The sequence below is a fragment of the Myotis lucifugus genome, unplaced genomic scaffold (assembly GCF_000147115.1).
Source record: "Myotis lucifugus unplaced genomic scaffold, Myoluc2.0 scaffold_709, whole genome shotgun sequence".
Classification (NCBI taxonomy): domain Eukaryota; kingdom Metazoa; phylum Chordata; class Mammalia; order Chiroptera; family Vespertilionidae; genus Myotis; species Myotis lucifugus.
Window position 1 is genome coordinate 102,201 of NW_005871757.1, and position 20,552 is coordinate 122,752.

The 20,552-nt window shown below is 57.3% G+C and overlaps 1 protein-coding gene and 4 non-coding genes across 6 annotated transcripts; all 5 read right to left on the reverse strand.

The window, feature by feature from the left end:
- Nucleotides 1-13,730: 13,730 nt before the first annotated feature.
- Nucleotides 13,731-20,234, reverse strand: RPL3 (ribosomal protein L3). Of its 2 annotated transcripts, XM_006105650.3 has the most exons (10): nucleotides 20,156-20,234; nucleotides 19,025-19,217; nucleotides 17,990-18,158; nucleotides 17,315-17,450; nucleotides 16,099-16,285; nucleotides 15,554-15,714; nucleotides 14,948-15,049; nucleotides 14,418-14,513; nucleotides 13,960-14,079; nucleotides 13,731-13,834 (listed from the first exon to the last, which is right to left on the reverse strand). In XM_006105650.3, the coding sequence occupies exons 1-10, from the start codon at nucleotides 20,156-20,158 to the stop codon at nucleotides 13,790-13,792; spliced, it is 1,212 nt and encodes a 403-aa protein (XP_006105712.1). In that variant the 5' UTR covers nucleotides 20,159-20,234; the 3' UTR covers nucleotides 13,731-13,789. The 2 variants fall into 2 exon arrangements, with proteins under 2 accessions (XP_006105712.1, XP_023602384.1); XM_023746616.1 differs by lacking the exon at nucleotides 14,418-14,513.
- Nucleotides 14,596-14,687, reverse strand: LOC111823821. The gene has a single exon (XR_002826931.1). It is a non-coding gene; the product is annotated as a small nucleolar RNA U83B (small nucleolar RNA).
- Nucleotides 15,945-16,038, reverse strand: LOC111823820. Its single transcript, XR_002826930.1, has one exon. It is a non-coding gene; the product is annotated as a small nucleolar RNA U83B (small nucleolar RNA).
- On the reverse strand, nucleotides 17,451-17,506 carry LOC111823822. Its single transcript, XR_002826932.1, has one exon. It is a non-coding gene; the product is annotated as a small nucleolar RNA U82P (small nucleolar RNA).
- On the reverse strand, nucleotides 19,599-19,662 carry LOC111823819. The gene has a single exon (XR_002826929.1). It is a non-coding gene; the product is annotated as a small nucleolar RNA SNORD43 (small nucleolar RNA).
- Nucleotides 20,235-20,552: the final 318 nt, after the last annotated feature.

Sequence of the window (20,552 nt, forward strand, 5' to 3'; positions counted from 1 at the left end):
TATCTGGTGGGCTGCGGGCACCCCAGCTCCCAGCTCCTCCAGGGGGCCAGGCCTGGGCTGTAATGGCCCCATTTTGCAGTCCAGGAAGCTGACTGAGGGAGGGAGGGAGCTTGCCAAGGCCACCCAGCGAGGAAGCAAATGAGATGAGATCTGGCCCACGCCCTGCGCTCCTGCAGGGAGCAGCCGGCACAGGGCAGGCCTGGTGGGCGGCACGGAGAGAGCATCCAGGAGCAAGGCCGTGTCCAAACCAAACTCGCCTCGAGGACATGTGCCCGGTCCACAAAGGCAGGCCACTCCGCTCCCGCTGGCTCACGCGTCCTTGGCACATGTATGAGCCCACAGGGCAGGCGGGCAGGGCTGAGGCTGAGATGAGGGAGGACTCAGAGTCAGCTAGAGAGAACACAGACTCAGATCAAGTCCGATGAGTGCTCTACAGGCAATAAAACAGCATTAAACATCAACCCCTGAATATACCAACGACCAATTTCAGCCCTAAAATGACCATTCTAATTGCCCCCCACCCCCAGTTCCTCATTCTCCTCAGTTGTCATGGTGACCTATTCTAGCCCACGACAGCCTTTATCAGGACATGTTCCTGATTTCCCTCCCGGGACACCTCGAGAGAGCCTCATGGCTCCTTCCCTCACACCCTTCAGGCCCAGCTCCCCAACCCTTATCCTTCCGTCTGCCTGACCCTCGCCCTGTGCCTCCGGGCTCCTCCCGATCTCTGATTCATGACATATTTACTTGTTTGTCTTGTCCCCTCGCCCCCCGCTAGGACGAAAGGTGCGTGCGAGTTGGGGTTTTTCTCTCCTGTGTATGAGGTAGATGAGGGGAGAGAAGAATCTAGATGGACGATTAGATCTGTAACTCAGCATACCCGCCAAAGCAGCTCCAAGATCAAGACACAGATGATTTCCGGCCCCAGAAGTTCCCTGGTCCTCCCTCTGGTCAGGCCTCCCCTGCCCCCGTCTAAGGGGAACCATCCTCCTGCTCCGCCTGCTCTTGACCTTCACAGACGGAGCCACACGGTGCCCCTCGCATGCCCTGGCTTTTTGTTCTCCGAGTGAGATGCATGGAGTTGCCGGTGACGGGGGAATTTGTCTCTTAAGCAAGTAGGTGAGCATTGGTACCATTTACTGAGCCGGGGGCAGCCAGACAGGAGAGGTTTGGGGGGATCCAGAGTTCTGTTTTGGGGTGTCGGAGTGGAGCAGGCAGCCGGGCACAGGACTTAGGCTGGAGATGAAAGTCGGGCCACCTAAGCTCATCAGCGATGCTGGAGCCAGGAGAGTAGGCGAGTGTGAGAATTATCCAGACTATCGGGGAGTCATCTCTTGATGCCACAGATTCCTCTGCCGGGAGGTAATGAAAGGACTTGGTTTGGAAACTTAGTCCTATTTCAGGAGAGGCGCTGAGGCCCTGCAAGGGAGAGTGACTGGCCCGAGGTCACACGGCGGGTTCAGGTTGAGCCAGGAGCCCTTGCTCTGCCTCGAGATCCCTGCCCTGTCCTCTGGGCGCACCAAGCCGGCTTGGGGAAGCCCAACCCCCACCCCAATAAGGACCTAGCCCACAGTGAGGGTCTGGGCTAGCAGAGTAACCCAGGAAGGCTCCCCGCAGGAAGCGGACCTGGCGCTGGGCCTGAGGAGCCTGGGGCAGGGCAACCCCCCTGACGTCGCTGTCTCCCCGACAGTGACATCGCTGGTTGGTCAGACAGCTGAGGGCCAGGTATGCGGCCCCGGCCATGTGGGCGGCTGGAAATATGTCATCGGCCCTGGGGCCAACCCATCAGCAGCAAAGGCCTTGGAAGAGGACTGGCCCCCAGGTACCTTGGAAACAAGAGGAAAGGCCATCAACGTGCCCATCACTTCCGGTCCCAGGGCCTCATTTTACAGATAGGGAAACAGAGGCCAGAGAGGCCAGTGCCTCTCCCATGGTTTTAGAGCAAGTTAGGGGCAGCCCGGCCACCATGGTTCAGTGGTTGGCTGTCGAACCAGGAGGTCACAGTTCGATTCCCGGTCAGGGCATATGATCGGGTTGCAGGCTTGGTCCCCAGTGTGGGGCGTGCGGGAGGCAACCGATCAATGGTTCTCTCTCATCATTCCTATCTCTCTCTCCCTCTCCCTTCCTCTGAAATCAATAAAAATATATATTAAAAAAACAAAACCGTTAGGGGCAGATGCAGGGAGGAACCAGCCCTCCTGACCCCCAGCACAGTCTCTGCCCTCCCAGCGTGTTCCCTGGGATACGGTGCCCAGCTGAGGGCACCCTTCCCAACACCCTGTTGGGTTAGGGTGTTAGGGGAGGCATGGGGACAGGGGTTGTGTTCAAGAGGGGCCCAGAGGCCGCCAGGCCAGGCCAGGCCGTGGCCCATGCCCCTCAGGAGCTCACCGTGGAGGAGGGCACAGCTCAAACCTTTCCCACCACTGGCTCCTCCCACCACCTCGTCTCCGTGCTCTGTCCCCGCTGCCCAGAAAGCATGCAGCCCCCCCTCCTGGCTCCCACACCTATGATGGCAGGGAGCCGGCTCCTCAGACACCATTAAATGCTCACAAATGTTGCCGCCAGCTTTCGAACACGGTCATTATTAAAAACTAATGTATTTAAACTTGCATTCATCACTTTCTAATTTTTAAAAAATCTTCATTGCCCAGCCAGCATGGCTCAGTGGTTGAGCATCAGGCTATGAACCAGGATCACGGTCAGGGCACAGGCCCTGGTTGGGGGCTCGATCCCCAGTAGGAGGCGTGTAGGAGGCAGCTGGTCAGTGATTCTCATCATTGATGTTTCTCTCTCTCTCTCCCTCTCCCTTCCTCTCTGAAATAAAAAATAAAAAAACCACAGTAGGTGCTCAATAAATGCTTGAATCAGTGAATGAATCCACAATGTCGAGGAACTCTAAAACTCCTGGACTGCACACACGATGGGATTGAAAACAAGGGCTGGGGATGCGGTCAGAACCCACATTTGCCCTCCCTCTGCCCCCACCGCCTGTCCTCCCCGGGCGTCCCCAGCCTGTGGCTCCCTCCTACCCTCACAGTCCTGACACCCAGCATGCTCCCTGCCCCTTCCCACAGCTCCTCCTTCCCCGGGAGCTTGTTGGGAGAAGCGGGAGGAATTTCTGGCCCCGAGTCAGGGGAGGTGCCCCGGCAGGCGGGAGGCAGCACACACACGCCAGGGACCGCTCCGAATTCCAGCTCCCACGAGCCTGCTGGGAGCGTGCCAAGCGGGGCCGGGGAGGGGCAGGGAGCCCCACTCAAAGCCAGGAGGGCACAGGGGGCTTGGGGGTGGGGGGGCCAGGGATGGGAGAAGCAGACAGTCAGCGTGGCCATGGTCGGAGGCTGATATGGCCATGGTCAGAGCCCAGATGGGAAGACTGAGGCCCCCTGGTGTCAAACTCTGAGCTCCTGCCTCGTCCTCGGCAAAGATCTTGGAGAACCGGGTGTTGTGGGGGCAAGAGGGGTTGGGGAGTCAGCCTGTAACCAGAAACCAAATATCCAGACAAGAGGTGTCTGAGGGTCTATTAACATGAGGCCCCCTGGAAAGAACTCTGAATTGGGGGTGAGGGCCGGGGGAAGGGGGTGGGTCTTGAGATGCCCCTGCCCTGGGTGGGACCAGGAAGCCCCCCTCCCTGGCTGTACCTGGAGGCCCCACTTGCTCAATGGGCGGTCGCCCCAGGTGGGCCCAGAACTCTCGGGACTTGTGAATCATGGGCAGCAGGAGAGGGTCCCAGGGAGAGAAGGAGGTGGCGGAGCTTATGGAAGGTCCTCAGCCTGGCCTGGCGCCCCCCCCATCCCCTTCTGTCCTGGGGCAGGGCCAGGTGCCATGAGCTCAGGCAGCGGCCCCTGCCCAGCTGTCAGCGCCGGAGCTGCCGCCAACGCCCACACCAGCACACCTGGCCGCCACCGCGCCCCGCCACCGTCCCCTCCCCAGTTCCCCCTCCCGCCCCCCAGCCCCTGTGGCACCGCAACCCAAGGTGTGGCATCAGGACTACAGACAACTGGATCCAAACCTCTAGAATCAGTGCCTTTGAAGTAGGTTCTTACAACCAGAAAATTCCAGGACCATCACATAGTGGAACATGCTTCGTTCCGGGCGCAAGGACTCTTAGAACCAAATCATCTCAGAAATGCAGCATCTTGCGACCAAAGATCAAAACCACCGAAACAGATTTAGGGAATGCTGGGAGCAAGGCTCTCAGAGGCAGCAAGTTCCCAAACAACAATCCCATTGTCCCAGAGGACATGAGCCCTGCGTTCTTCCCATCACCCGGACCATCAGGATGGAACAAGCCAGGCCCTGGGAGGGGGGGAGGGGGCGGTCCATCTGGCCCCTGCCTGGAACAGCAAACATGGGAAGGGAGAGGGGAAGAGAGGGGGCGCTCCGGAGCAAACAGAAGGTGCTGAGGGCCTCTCTTCGGGGCTTGGGCTGCTACCTTTGCCAAGAGAGGGAAGAGAGAGAAGGAAAAAACCCGTTGATGCCACAGGTTTGGGCGGCGGGTATGTGGTCAGAGGGGGTGGCAGGGCACCCCCACCCCCACCCAGCTTCGGGAGCTTGGAATTTTCTCCTGGCAGGAAGGGCCCACCCTCCCATGAATGGAAACAATCCTTGGCATCTGGCCCCGGAGGTGTGCAAGGTCTTAAACAATCAGGCATTATTACCTTCCCTGCCTCACCTCCAGCCCCCGCCCCCCGTTCAGTGCTGAGGGGAAACCGAGGCAGGTGGAGGCTCATTCTAAACCAAACACCTGAAGGTGCCCAGGCAGATTCCAGTGGTCCCTGTCCCTGACCGCGGAATGTCAGAGCTGAGCGTCGCAGGGGCGGGGCTCGGTCAGCCCAAGCAGGGCAGAGACCAGAGAGGGCAGCCATCTGCCCAGAGTCAGCCAGCACACTGTGGCAGTCTCTCTTTGCCTCCTCTAAGGCTCACTTCCTGGCCACCTCCTCCAGGAAGTCTTCATGGATCACACTCCCCTGGACCCTTTGCCTCTGAAGACTACCAGTCTACCTAAGGCAGTGTGTTCTCTAAGTATTTTGTGCCAAAATGTCTCATTTTCTCAGCCTATGCTATCGTGGTGTCTTCTGGAACCAGAAGCCCTGGCTGAAGCCCCCATGCTCCTGTTCAACCACCTCCCATGGCTCCCGACTGACCCAGACAAAGTCCAACACAGCCTGGCGCTCAGGTAAGGAGGGCCCTGTGTCTGCGCTCCAGCCTCATCCCTGGGTCTCATGGAGTTTTTGCAGCCCCCACCGGGCCATTGCCCACCCCCTGCGGCACCTTCCGCTGCAGCCCCCTCCGCGGCAGGTGACCTTGGCCTGGGAGCCCAGCCCCTGAGGCTGGGCTGCCTCTCCCACAAGCTGGGTCTCAGGCCACTACCAACCGTGAGTATTTAACCCACCGCTGGTCTCAGCCCTCACCGCCTTCACTCTTCAAACCCTGGGCACAAGGATAGGAAATGGATTCCTGTCTGATCATCCCCATTTTTCAGATTATGAGACTGAGGTACATTGAGGTTAAATTGCTTCCTTGAGGTCATAGAGTTGGATCGGGACCCTGAAAGTCTGGTTCCGGAGCCAGTAGGTCACACAGTCCAGGGATGGGGAGGACAGAAGGCCCCACGGCACTGGGGTGTCCGGGAGCAGCCGGGAGCCAGAGAGCCCGCAGCTCAACCCCAGGGCCCTGAGGGGCCCGAAACCCTCCCCCTCTGAGCACCACACACACAGAGCAGACTGGACACATGCCCTCGCCTGGGGCGGCTGCAGGAAGCACTCCGCTGCCCCAGCCGTTTTCACTTCAGCTTTTCCTAAAAGCGCTCTGAGGAAGTTGGGAGCGCTCCCCTCTCTCTCACGCGCTGCAACCACATCCTTCCCACCCGATTCTCTGGAAGCCGAAGAGCAGTGATGGAAGGGAAGGGAAGGGAGTGGGAAAGAGGCAGGAACCACGAGGAAGAAGCTCATCCACAGAGGGTAGCAGGTGGGCGCGCCCCGTGGGGCATCCGTGCCGGGCGCGGGGTGCAGCTGTAAACAGGGGAGTTAGGGGAGGCCTCACCGAGAAAGTGGCATCTGTGTGAACTTCTGGAGGAGGGACATTCAGGAAGAGGGGGAGCCAGTGCAAGGGCCCTGAGGCAGGAGCCAGCGCCCTGTTAGAGGAGCACTGCGGAGAGGACAGCTGGCCCTGGCGCGTGGAGAGCGGGCGAGACTGGCCCCGGCCCTGACTGGGGCTCTCCTCTGCCTCCAGGGGGGCTCGTCAGGGTTCCGGGCAGAGGAGGGGTGCATTTTTTATTACTGTGGTAAAATACACATAACATAAAATGTACTCCTACTTTTAAATGTACATTTTAGAGGTGTTAAATGCATATATACATTTTTATAACCCTTTTCATCTTGTAAAACTGAAACTCAATATGGAGAACTGCGGGCTGACTTGAGTTTTAACGGGATCGCTCTGGCTGCTGGATGGAGAACAGACATGAGCGTCCAGAACAGAAGCAGGGAAACCGGACAAAAGGCAAGAGAGGGCAGGGCACAGCCCCAGAGCGGGGACCCCGGGCTCCCCCACGCCCATGCTGCCCTGGCCAGCCGTGAACTGCAGAAAAACCACTTCATTCATGCTTAAGTGTGTTTATTCATGCCTTCAGTCCCCTAGGCTTTCCACAGACAGCATTGAACCCCTACTGTGTGCTCACCGCTATGCTGAGTGCTGAAGGCACAAAAATAACTGAACAGATACAGCCCTGACTGGGAAAATAGAGCCAAAAACTGCAAAAATGATCAGGCACTAGGCTGATCATGTAGTGACAGTCCTAGTGCGCGTGGTAGGTAAGAAGCAGAGAGGACAAAAAGAGCAACATCAGCCCTAGCTGGTTTGGATAGAGCGTCAGTGGATAGAGCGTCAACCTGAGGACTGATGGGTCCCGGGTTCAATTCCAGTCAAGGGCACGCACCTCGGTTGCAGGCTCCTCCCCGGCCAGGCCCTGGTCAGGGCACAGGCAGGAGGCAACCGATTGATGTGTTTCTCTCACATCGATATTTCTCTCTGTCTTTCCCTCTCTCTTCCACTCTCCCTAAGAAAATCAATGGGAAAATATCCTCGGGTTAAAAAAAAAACACAACAGCAAACATCAAAGGACCCTGACACAGGTGGGGATCAGGAGGGGCTTCCAGGAGGAGGTGACGTTGGAGCCAAGCCCAGAGGGTGAGCTGGGGTTTCCCACCGCAGAAAAGAAGGACAGGCATCCCAGGCGGGGACAGTCTGCGCAGAAGCTCCGAGGCGCTGGCCTTCTGCTTCTAGGAAAGGCTCCTATCCCGCCTCTCAGAGGTAACGGGACCAGAGGAGCCTGGGAGTCAAGCCCAGATCCCCTGCTGTGAGTGGGGGCTCTTAGCGCCTGCCTCCCCGCGATGAGGAGTGAATGAGCCAGTGCAGGGCAAGCACCAGGTGTGGAGCCTGGCACGCGCTCTACTGGGGCCACAAGAACGACGTCCCCGCCCCATACACCCCATCCTGGTCTGGGGAAGTGGGGCCCCTTGAGATGAGGTGCAAGGGAGAATTTCAGGGAACCTCCCGCTGCCCACCCTCAACCCCCTCCCCACCTGCTTCCTTCTCTCTATTCCAAACTCATTCCTGAATATGCTTTCCTGCCCTTCCAGAACCACCCATTCCTATTCAGGGGAGCCCCAGTCAGGGTATCGCTCAGCCTTCACAGCTCAGCTCAAGCCTCCCTCCTTCAGGAAGCCTTCCCTGATGGCTGGAGCGCGCCGCGTCTCTCCGTCTCTCCTCACCCTGCACTGGCCTCTGGCCTTCAGAGCCCCAACCTCAGAGCTGAAAGGGCCAGAGAAACTGTCCAACCTCAGCCTCCCTGGGCCCCAGGCCTCAACCGAGAAAACTGAGGCCCGCGCACTGAGTTCTCAGGGCAGCTGGGACGGGGCCAAGCCATTCCGATGCCCGGCCCAGGCTCTGTCCGGTACAGCACCCAGCGCGCAGATCAGACTCACGTGGGTGCTCACACTTACGAGGGAAATGTGAAGGCTCCGCCCACGCCTCAGGAGTCCTCTGGAAAACGCTCGTTTGCCAGGAGGTTCCTTCGTCCGCCTGCTGAAAGGAACCCCGGGCTGCGGAGACCTGGCTTTCCTTCAGCCACGCTCGGCTCCGTGGGCCTTCACATTGTGTCCAGGGAGAGAGGAAGGGAGAGAGACAGAGGGAGAAACATCGACTTGTTGTTCCACGTACTTATGCATCACTGGCTGCTTCTTGTGTGTGCCCTGACCGAGGATCGAACCCCAGCGTTGGTGAATCAGGACAACGCTCTAACCAGCTGAGCTGCCCAGCCAGGGCCCATCAGGCTTTTAAAGACAATGCAAAGCCTCATGTCAATCAAGCCAAAACCCCGAAAGCCAAACCAATAGCTGGGGGCTGATTGGTGCTTCGGGCTTAGTGGGCTGTGTGAGCCTGGGAGTCAGCTGCCCGCTCCGAGCCCTGGTTTTGCCGTCTGTGAAATGGGAGTAATGTTGTCTTCTCATATGGCTGCCATCCTCTCAGTATTTACTGATGGAGAGTGTGGGCCACACGTGGAGTGTGAACCCGTGCCAGGAGCCGGGTGGGCATAGCCCTGGCAGGATCCTCCCTCCAGCAGCCTGAGTGCCGTCACGGCCCTGGGGGAGGCTGAGCCAGGACCTAGCCCTGCCGGCTCTTCCGCCACCACACGGAGCCACCTCGGTACAACCTCGAGGCCTGGGGAGGACAACTCTGGTGGCCCCACCTGATGCGCTGGTAGGTAGACTGGGGCCAAATTGTGAGAAGCCTTGAATGCCACCCCAAGGTGCCCGATGCAGAGTGAGTACTTAATAAACGTTTTGTAAATATGAGTCCATGAATGTGCAGTGCGGAGCCACGAAAAGCGCCAGAGCAAGGAGGGCCTGCCTTTGACGGCTTTGCAAAGCTCAGGGTCATGCCTGGCCCTGAGGAGGCGAGCGAGGTGGTAGGGATGGTGCTGGAGCACTGGGCTTGCCACTCCGAACCAGATCCACCGTCCACTCCCTGCTCTGTGCCCCAGGGCACTGCCCTCTAGGGCTTGCACCAGCCCAGCTCCTTTGCGAGCTCCCAGGTGGGTTCAGCCACGGGGAGTCTCTAGCAGATCAGAGGGGGCGGCCAGTGGTCCCGAAGAAAGGCCCGGATGTAGTGTCACCGATGGCCCTGGTGTAAATGCTTCCACATGGAGGAGATGGGCTCACAGATGAATGGGGGATCGCATGATGTCTTAACGGGCCTTGCTGTTGCTATGCTGGCATGTTCAGGGCTCAGGCCACGATGAAAAATGAAGAGCTTGTGTCCGTGTCAAGGTGTGCTCACAGACACTGGTGTGTGAATGGGCTGGTGTCTCCTCCGCTCGGGCTCCCCCATAAACTGGGGGTGATGACACTCCTGTCCCGTGGGAGGGATTGCTTGAGCAGCACAAGGCACATCCCTGCCGGGCAGGGTGCCCCGAGGGTGGTGGGTCTTCACACCACGACCACTGCCTGGGTCCCTGTGTGATGCCCAGGCGGGGCCACCAGGCCCCACGGATGGCCCGGCGTGGGGTGGGGCTGCTAAAGGAGCCGTGGGGACGAGGTGGTGTTCCGTGAGGATGGGGAAGTCGGCAGCCGGCTATCTTTAGCGTCTTCTCTCACAGCACTTTTCTCTGCCTGGCTGCGTGGGGCTGGGGCATGGTGGCGCCACTTCTCCAAAGTCACATGAAGCCAGTGACCTGGAGGCCAGCTGCAGGGCCAGGGCCCAAGGCGGGTGGGGCTGGCTGTGGCTCCCCACCCCTACCTGTCTGCTAGCACTCGAAGCGCAGCATCCCCTGCTGCCCCGTCTGTCAAGCCAGTGGGCCCATGTGAGCCTGTGAGGGCCAAGGAACACTGGGGCCGCAGTGGCTGCTGGGCCCCCTGCCCCCACCCCCACATCTCACAGGAGCCGCCAGGCCCCCACAGTTGAGTGGTTAACACGGAGTTCCTGAACCTGGGACTTGAATCCCTGCTTTGCCGCTCCTGAGAGTCTGACCTGAGGGGCTGTTGCTCCGTGCCTCTGTTTCCTCGTTGTGAAAGCAGGAGTGGTAACAGCAGCACCGACTCACAGCTCACGGCTCACGGGGCTGCGATGACCACTCGGTGAGATGCAGCATCTAAGACGCCTGGCGGGGCATAGTCTGGCTTTGCGACCTCAGAGGATTCTGACTCCCTGGGCCCAGGTTCCCCATCTGTGAAATGGAGATCGCGGTTGTAGGGTTAGACAAAGCAACTCTGAAAGGGCCAACAGAAGGCCCAATAGATGAGCGCCCCATCCTTCTCCCTTGAGCTACACGATGCGTTACAGACCCCTAGTAGCATGAGAAGGGTCAGAGTGAAGGGGTGCTGGTCTTCAATTCCAGCCCTACCAGTCAGACACTGTGAGGCTCACCCTTTCTGAGCCTCAGTTTCTTATCTGTGAAATGGGATAATAATAGATGCTGCTTCCAGGGGAAGATCAAATACACAAATGTACTGTCTATACCAGCCGTGGGCAAACTACGGCCCGCGGGCCGGATCCGGCCCATTTGAAATGAATAAAACTAAAAAAAAAAAAAAGACCGTACCCTTTTATGTAATGATGTTTACTTTGAATTTATATTAGTTCACACAAACACTCCATCCATGCTTTTGTTCCGGCCCTCCGGTCCAGTTTAAGAACCCATTGTGGCCCTCGAGTCAAAAAGTTTGCCCACCCCTGGTCTATACACACAGTACTTGGGGCAGTGCCTGGTAGGGTAAGGTATTCACGATACCTCTACCTGCCGGCTTGGGCACTGCCCTCTGGAGGCACCCCAAGTCATTATGGGCGCTGGGATTGCGGGCCAGGGACTGTGAAGTGGGCCTGGGCATGTGCTGGTGGGCCCAGGGGGCTGCTGGATGTGGAGGACACAGCAAGGATCCTGACATTTTAAGTTCTGATGTGTTAATAGGCCCTGAAGGTCCCCGGGTGCTAGTTCCCTCACTCCCAGGCTCATGGGCTTTCTCTCCCGCCTCCAGTGAGGTTTGGGTGAGGCCTCGCCTGTCGGCCTCCAGCCCTGCTTCTGAGCTTGCTGCTGGCAGGGCTGGGAGAGCTATTTGGGCTCCTGGGAGCAGGCCAGGGGTCTGGGCCTGGCAGAAGGAGGCATGATACTGGAGACCTTGAGCGCCAGCCTGAACAGCGACACAGCCCATGGCGGGCAGGGGACCCAGGAAAATTCAGACAAGTAGCTGCGTGCTGAGAGCCGATGGGAGGGTGTTAGGCACCTAGGGGTGTGGGGTGGGGGAATGGAACAGGGCCCAGCAGGCAGCCCCCACTGTCAAGGTTGTCAGCGAGGATCCAAGGGAAGGCACTTTGGGGTGAGCCACAAGGTGGCAGCCAGCTGCCCAACCCCCCATCCCCCAAGGCCATCCCCAGGTGAGCTCAGCAAAGTCACTGGCTGTCGTGCCTTTTAAGGCGATGATGATGGCTCCCGCCACCTCCTTGTTCCCACTTGCTCAGAAATTCCCAGCAGGTTATTTTATTTTTTTTCCAGGAGGAATGGAATGAGACTCTTTGTTCTGTCACCGCAGGATTCCAGCGAGGCCTGTCTGGGGGTTCTGGTGACAGGAAGCATAGGCCAACAGGCACTCAAAGATGTACCGTGACAGGCACAGGCACAGGATGCAAGAGACTGAGACAGCTCCCCACGACTGCAGGCCCCAGAGGTGCAGGGAGTAACATTTATTGAGCACCTACTATATTGCCAGGCCCTGGCTAGGGAGGCAAGGGGGACCCAGCGCTGCCTTCCCGGAGCTTCCTCCCAAGAGTCTGAGCCTTTGCACCTATTTCCGCAGTGTGGGTTTTTCTCCGCATACAACCACCACCAAGGCTGCGAGTCGCCAACAGATGTGCCTGAGGCTTGGAACTGTGCTGGGATGTGCCCAAGGTCACGCACTGCCCAGGGGCAGGCAGAAATGATGGGGATGGTCAGCAGCCAAGAGCTCAGCCCCCACGTCAAGCAAGCCTGTCCCTGGAAATGACTCTATGCATGTTCCATGTGTGGGGACACGAGAGGTAACAGCCCTTACCTGGAGGAGTATCTGTGGTGCTGGATGCGTGTGCATGTTCTCAGCCAGAGAGCAGACTACTCTGGGGTGGGGGTGGGAGGATTCTCTGGACCCTACATCCCCAGAACCATCCTGGCTACTATATCCGAAACTGGACAGAACCCTGGTCAGGGGTCAAGACCTACCAGGATGTCAGACCAGCAAAGCTCTTCCTACCTGAGCTGGGCTGGCAGCTGGGCTCCAGGGCTGGCCTAACTGGGAAGGGAGGCCCGGCAAGATGACCAAGTGGATTAGGTGGGGCCGGCTCAGCATCCTCCCTTAGACCTGACTGGACTCCCAGGAGTGGAGCTTCCCTGTCCCCCTGCCACCCCCCCCCAAAAAAAAGCAGTAAAAAGGCCATCCTGTGTGGCTGAGGGGCTGGCCCAGCCAGGTGCCACCCATTCCCACCCCCTGGTGGCTCCATCCTGAATTGCAGCTCCAGCCGCTCAACCCTGGCTCATGCAGGGTTAGCAGGGGGCGATCATCTGCATTAGCCCAGAAGTGGCCATTTAGAACTGCTTCCCCAGAATTCAGAAGGGGCTTCAGACACATGGGGGCCCCAAGCTAGACTCACTCAGTGTACACCAAGCCTTACCCTGCCTCTGCCTCAGGACCTCAACCTTCTCCTCTGAACCCTGACCTACATTTTAAGGCCTTCACTCATGGGTGTGCCATGCTCATTAGAAACCAACTTGGACCACCTTAGCATCCTTAGTACAGGATCTCAACCCACACCTCCCCACCCCTTTTCAGATGCAAGGCTGAGGAGCCAGAGGCCAGGTAATTGGTGGAAGTCCTGCCAGCCTCATCTGCCCTCAGCTGGGTATGCTGATGTGGGAACAGCCTTGACATGCCAGCTGGGTTCACTGAGGCCAAGTCCTTCCCTGAAAGGTAGGCCAGAGGGGTCAGGGATCATAGGCCTGGCTGTTTTGAGCTTAAAGCCAAAACACTCACCAGCATTCTGGTACCAAGCTTGGTCAACAGTAGGTGCTCAACATGGTCAGCACAGATCAGCGCAAGAACCTCCTGCAAGGAGAAGGGCAGAGCAAGGCCCGAAAGGGTCCAGTGACCACCCAGCTGGGGGAGCCTGGACAAGGTGCTTAACCTCTGCACGGCCACATTCCTGTGAAGCTGGCTAAGTGAAACCAACAGGGCAGGGCCTTCTCGGAGTCAACACTGGCGTTTCCTCCCAGCTCCAGGTGCGCTGCAGGCCTCCTGCATGACACCCCTCTCCCACCGCCAGGACTTGGCTGCAGGCCACAGACCAAAACAAGCCTGAACTGGATCCCGCTCCTCATTTGTGCACAACAGACCCTGGGTCTGCCCTGCCGCACCGCGCCCATCAGCAACCAAACGCCCGTCACCTCCTTCCCATCTCCACAGCTGCCACCCAAGCTGTGCAAACACTTCCACAGCTGAGCCCCAGCCGCCTCACCCCGACACATTGTACACACAGCCTACTGCCCCAGGCTGGCTTCAAAGTTCAGGGGCGGACCCAGGCTCCAGGTACTGGGCCAGGCAGGGGGGAGGGCAAAGGAGACCAAAGGGAAGTGGGAGGCCATGAGGCCATGGGCAGCACAAGGGTCATGTGGAAGCAGCCAGGAACTGGAAAGGTCAAGTCAAAGGCAGTTCTCACTGGAAAATAATTTTTATTGAGACCCCACCAGCTGCACCATCTGTTCCTGACATTAGACTCCTTCTTCCTTTGCAATCCGGTCTTTCTTGAGTGGTCCCTGTTGGGAAAGGTGAGGTTAGAGGTGGAGGAAGGCAGCTTGTCAGTAAGAACAGGCCACACTCTGGTGGGACCAGAGATTCTGGGGGGGCAAGTCTCCCCAGCCCCAGACAGGTAGGTGCTCACCATGAATGCTTTCTTCTCCTCCATTGTCTGGAAGCGGCCATGGCCAAACTTGGAGGTGGTGTCGATAAACTTAAGGTCAATCTTCTCCAGGGCCCGCCGTTTGGTCTGCACCAGCAAGGACTGTGGGCCAAGGGGAGAAGAGGTTAGTTATGAAGAGCAGGGCTTTCGCCGCACCATCTTACTTCCCAGCCTTCCCTAGAGGGCAGAGGAGCAGTCACGTCTGGCTGGTTGTATCCAAGGAACTGGCCTGGCACGTGAAAGCAGAAGCAAACAGCTGGGCCAGACTGGAATTTCCTCCTCCAGGACTTCAAAGACCATGTTGAAGGAGCAGCAAACCCCCCTTTCCTTTGAACTCCCCTCCCTAACAGCTCAGCCTGTCTGTGGACTGTTCCCGTTAATAAGCTTCTCTCCTCCCCACAGGTTCCTGGGGCAGGGCGCCACCCAGGCCCAAGCCTCACCTTGCGGAGGGTGAGCACTCGCTTCTTGGTTCCCACCACACAGCCTTTCAGCATGACAAAGTCATTGGTCACTTCGCCGTAGTGGACAAAGCCACCCTGGGAAAGAGCAAGGCCATCAGGTCAGCACGTATCACACAGGACCCTTCAGGTTTAGGTTGTCCCCAGCCACCCGCCCGGGGATGCTCTCAGAAGGAAGGCAGCACGGGATGTTTCTGCAGCGACTCGGGCACTATGCCCAGGGCTCATTCCAGAGCCTCATCACCCAACAGCTGGGCTGGAGACCCCACTTCTCTCCAGCCAACCCCATCCAGTGGACCAATGACAGGCCATTTACAGGGAACAGAGCTGGCTGCTATGCAGGGACCAGTAACTGACTGCAAACTTGGCCTCCTGAGTCAGACAGGCCCAAAGAGCCTCAGGGCCCCAGCCCTACTGGCGAGGCCTGGGGCAAATTTCTAGAGGGTGAAATCTGCCAGACCCCGGGCCTCAGAGGCCAGAGAAGACAGCTAGCTCCTAGCTCCGTTCCTCACCAGAGGGTTGATGCTCTTGTCAGACAGGTCATAGTCGGTGGAGGCGTTGTTCTTGATTAGCTTGCCGTCCTTGATCAGGTAGCCCTGGCCAATCTTGTAGATCTGCACAAGGAGTGAGCGTTGTAAGTAACACTTGGGGAAGAGGACACAGGCAGGAGACTCCCACACACAGGGCAGGGTGGCCATCAGGGACCATAATGCCCACTGAGCGGTGGGCCTAGCCTGCAAAGGACTCTGGGAAAGCAGCTCTGAACTCAGTCCTGATGGGGTGCCCCAGGCTCAGAACTTATAAAGAGCTGGCTGGCTCTACATTAAAGACACTGCTATCCAACAGAGTGGACGGAGGCCACTCCACACTTCCTGGGAAGAAAGGACAGGCTCCCACAGTTCACAATAATCAGCTGCACCAGAACCACCTTTGAGGATGGCACCTTATAAATCATCACACACCAGCCAATCACATGGACAGCTAACTCCATGTGATGCCCAGAAGTTCCCCACCAATGGTGGTGACAAGAGACTGTAACTCTCCTTCCTATAATGGGGTCACCTTTCCCCCCCCAGGGTTGAACCCCCCCCCTTTTACCTCCACCCCAAGCACCTCACCTTCTTGTTGATCTCAGTGCGGTGATGGTAGCCTTTCTGCCCAGCCCTGGCCACAGAGAAGGCCACCCGGGCAGGATGCCACGCCCCGATACAGGCAACCTTCCGCAGCCCCCTGTGGGTCTTGCGTGGCAGCTTCTTGGTGTGCCAGCGGCTGGTGACCCCTGGAATGGACACATGCTGTTACTGGGGTGTCTGGCACTCATGACATTGGCCCTTTTCTCCTGGGAAGGCCCCCCTGAGTTCATTGGTTTGTTAACACCCAATGACAGTGCATTTCAAGGACAGAGGTGGGTTTAACCTGCATGTTACCCTCTAATGGCCATATCATCCCAAGTTGAATGCTTGTCTAGATGTGAATCTAGAGGTCATGCCCCCAGTCCACGACTACAGGGCTGTTCTCAGAAGGAAGGCAGCAAGGAATGTTTCCGCAGTGTGACTCGGGCGCTGTGCCCAGCGCTCATTCCAGAGCCTCATCACCGAACAGCAGGTTGGAGACCCCTCTGCTGAGTTTAAGCCCAGCAAACCCGGCCACTGCACAAGCTCACCTTTGTAGCCTTTGCCCTTGGTCACTCCAATGACATCAATCATCTCGTCCTGTCCAAACACCTGGTTCACAGGGACCTGCTGCTCTAGCCTCTCCCGGGCCCAGTCCAGTTTCTCGGCCACCGTGCCTCCGTTCACCTGGATCTCCATGAGGTGGGCCTTCTTCTGGCGCAGAGGAAGCAGGCGCATCTAGAAGGGAATGGATGCAGCTCAGCTCCCTGCGCTTCAAGCTCTTCTCCAGCAGAGGAAGAACGTGGTGAAGTAACTCCCCACGGGGCACAAGTCCCCTTTCAGTTCTGATGAGCCAACCCTTGCCACAGGGCCCACACCAAGATAGGTCCACTTAACCAGATCCTGGCACCAACAAGCCGAATGTGCTGACCACTGACTGTCCTTTGGCCAGTGCCTTTGGGGTACTGCTCTAGTTTGCCTGCCCACCTACCTCGCTGTTACTACCAACAATTCACCTGTACTCTGGAGAGCAGGATGGCCCGGCAGCCACTGTGTAAACTGCAAGCTTTAGAAAAGGAAACAAATGCAGGCCTAAAGCTTGTAGCTACCCCTACAGAACTTCTTCCATGGACTGCTGTCGATCTGCGCTAACGTGGTCCCTAACTCAGCACTCGGGAACAGGGCACACACCCAGGGAGTGGCCAGAGCACAAGGAGGCACTCCCCTGTCCAAGCCAGGCAAGGGCTCCTCCAGCCAGGTTTGAGATGCCAACAGGCATTATTTCACCACTGACTATTCACTACTTTCAGTCAGGCACTTGACAATGTTAATCATGAGTCACCAATTCCTTCAACCAGTTTTCATTAAAACGGGGTATGTTTCCCTAATAACCGAAAGGGACAGTGCCCTCTGCTGACAAGTGGAGGCACTGGATGTCTTACTCAGGCCACTGTCCAATGGGCCATGACCTGGCCCCAGGAACCCAGGCTTCAAGGGCAGGGCAGTGTCTGGCCTGCTGCTGTGTTAACTTCAAACAACCCCAGGCTGCTCATTGGCCTGTCTCCTACACCAGAAAAGAAGTTTTGAGGAACCTGAACCAGCCTAACCAACCCCCGAAGTCCCCAAGGCTTGGCACCAAAGCACTCTGAGGATGGACTCGAGGTAACTGAACCTCCCAAACAAGCGGCATCTGGTATTCAAAGCCCCACACCTCCATCAGCCACCTCCAGGCACAGCTGCCTCTCGGGCTCACTGGCAAGTGCTCACCTGGGTGTGGGCGATGACGCGGATGACCTGGCAGTACTTCTTCATGCTGTTGAAGTCCTTCTCCAGCTGCTTCTTGCCATCGTCATCCTGCCACTTCTTGCAGTATTTGGTGAAGGCCTTCTTCTTAGACTTATGCCTTCAGGAGCAGAGCAGAGTTGGGGAGGGGGGCCGGGTGCAGGCCTTCATCACCCCTCCGAGGGGTGAGAGGAAGGCACACGGGCACCACGAGGGGATGGGGCTCATTGCCGGCTTCTAAGGAGCCTTTTCCACCGGCAAGCGGAGCCTGGATGGAGCTCATCGGGCAAAGCCGAGCGGAGCTGAGCAGAGGTCCACAAGATTAATGTAAGTCACAAACATCCAAGCACACACTAATTCTTGCTCCGGTCTAGCCATTACCCAGACCACACACCCAGGCAGGACTGCTACCTCTTGGTTTCTCCCGGGACTCTCAGTATTTCCCAGAAACCAAGAAAATACTGAAAACTGAGTCCTCAGCCAACACCCACTAAGCTGCTCCCAGCTCAGGAAACCACCAACTGCTTAAGGGCTGTCTCCAGGAACTGTTGTTCTGGAGGCAACTAACCCCAACACCAGAGCAGCCCTCCCATTACGACTGAGAAGCCCTGCACAGGTGCGCCTTCTCCCCACCCTAAGCTAGGGTGTCCCCTCCCTTACCAGTTCTTATAAAAGCGCCTTTTGCACTCATCACTGATATGCTCAGCAAAGATGGTTTTGAAGGTCCGGAGGCCCCGAGGGGTTTCCACGTAGCCCACAATGCCCACAACCACCATGGGCGGGGTCTCCACAATGGTCACAGCCTCCACAACTTCCTTCTTGTTCACCTCTGCAGAGAAAGCAGGTAGTCAGACTTAAGTGGTCTAACTAGAACCCCCAGCAAGGGGTAGTGTTTTATAGAAACTGTTAAGCGCTCTCATAGGCTGGGAGGGCAACTTGCTTAAGGTAACACAGGTTACAGAAGCAGGGCCCATGTCAGCATACACTGACAACTTTTAACAAAAAATATAGGACCTGCCCAGCCAGTGTGCTCAGTGGTTGAGCATTAACCCATGAAGCAGCAGATTCCCTGTCAAGGCACATGCCCCAGTTGCAGGCTCCATCCCCAGTAGGGGGCGTGCAGGAGGCAGCATTGATGTTTGTATCTCTCCCTTTCCCTTCCTCTTTGGAACCAAATATATTTATGACCCTAATAAAGCACATTAACAGCCTGGTTTCCATTCTTTTCTATCACAGAAATCTCTATAGACAGACGCATTTCTTATTACCTGGGTAACACAAGCATTCTAAGTATAATGGGATGTCAAAATATCTCTATGGTCAGGTAGACATTAGCTACCATGGTAATCAGGACTGTGTCCCACTTGGCAACTTTTCCACTTTGAAACTCACAACCCAAGGCCATGGGTCGTCTTCAAGCCTTTTAGGGCAGCAGACTTCTCTATGCTGTGGCTCCTGACAAATTTACCCACATAGTGCTCCCTGATGTCAATATATCCCTCCACCCACAAATGGCAGTGCCATCCATTTACAGCCTGGGAATGTTAACAGTCCTAAACTATATTAAGAACATCATTTGAGATGTTCTGTTGATTTCTTAAGTCTGCCCTTACAGCTTGGCCCCAACTAGTCCAGTCCCCACCCTCAATTCCTAACCCCCCCACCAGCTTGGAGGACGACACAGCATGTACGTACTGGATCCTGGCCTGTCGACCTCCCGCACGATGTGGGTCATGCCGGCCTTGTAGCCCAGGAATGCTGTGAGGTGGACAGGCTTGGAGGAGTCATCCTTGGGGAAGCTCTTCACCTTCCCGCGGTGCCGGCTGCTGCGCTTCCGAGGCAAGAAGCCCAGGGACCCATGCCTGGGAGCGGAGAACTTCCGGTGAGACTGTAAGAAAGTGACCACATTAGTACTTGAACTTGGAATTCACTTCTGGATCCCCAGCTGACCAGATGGTCCTATGAGGAGTCTCAGCAACACTGAATCCAAAACAGAGACCCAGCTAAACCGGGTTTGCTTTTTGTAGGGTCACACACCCTGCTGCATTCATCTCAAATGCTCACTTTACAATTTAACAAAATGAACTAACCCCTTTTCTCTAAATCAGACAAAAGCGTGCCAGATTTTAAATCAGATTAACAGGTGACCTTATGGTCATAAAGGTCCTGAGCACCGAGAGAGACTTCTGGGACACGTGGGTGGGTAGCAGGCAATGGTACTGGAGGGTCCTCTGCCCACGATGACACCTAGGCCACTAGAACTCAGAGCCAAATCAGAACATGACAATCAGCACAGAGTCTCTGTCCGCCCGTCAACAAGTTCATCATCTGTGGTTTCTGGGAACTCTAGCGGCCTAAGTTGTCCCCCGAAGCGTCCCAGAAGTTTCAGAAAGAGGACTCAACACCCTCCACGTCTCCCCGCCTGGCTCCTGCTTTGATTCCTAACCCTCCCAACTGGCAAGAGTTACCTTGCCTGGCCCCGCCACGTCTAGGTCCTCCTGGCTGAAATGCTCACGGGCTCCAACCTCGATTAGCACTAAACTGCTAAGGCCGAGACCCAGAAATAATCCGTGGCTTGAAAACGGTCGGCCCCGGGCACCCTAGCCCAGCTCCCGCCGCAAGGCCTTCTCGCCAGCCGAGCGGTAGGCCCAAGGCCAACCACAGGCCTCGGTGTTTCCCGAAAATAGGCCTGACTGCGGTCCCCGCCGAGCTTCCCGTGCTCCCAGAACAGGTCCTCGGCGCTTGGACAGCCGAGATGGCGCCGATGCGCCGCGGACTCAGCCACGCCGCCATTGCCGAGGAGGGAGGCGCTAAGACAGTACCTACCATCCTGCCGCCAACGCCGCCGGTAGAGGTCGGTCGGCGCTCGGCGTGCGATATATAAAGCCCAGTCTGGCTCCGCCTCTTCCGGCGTACGAGCGCGCACCCGCGGCGGACGTCGGGTCAGGGGGCAAGTACAGATGGCCCTTTCCACGCATGCGCGTCCTCGCCAAGCGTTTGTTCCCAGCGAGACGTGAGTTTCAGAAGCTGGCGTTGGGACCGCTACGGCGAGCGGCTGGGTTCAAACTTAGTGAAACGCCGCGGAAATGTGGCGAAGGGCTTGGCTCCAATAAACCCGCCGCTGCAGCGATGGGCGGCAGCCAGATCTGAACACACCGTTCCGCGGAAGGAAGATAGCTGGCTGCGTCGCTTCTTTGCACATTGAATGCAGTCACCTCTGGAA

Bases quoted from the DNA above. Each gene is read 5' to 3' on its own strand.
- RPL3 (XM_006105650.3), bottom strand. The intron at 15,050-15,553 runs GTGAGGTGCTTG...CTCCTTGTGCAG, and splicing joins GCACTGAGATCAACAAGAAG to ATCTACAAGATTGGCCAGGG. The intron at 13,835-13,959 runs GTGAGCACCTAC...CTTTCCCAACAG, and splicing joins AGGAGAAGAAAGCATTCATG to GGACCACTCAAGAAAGACCG.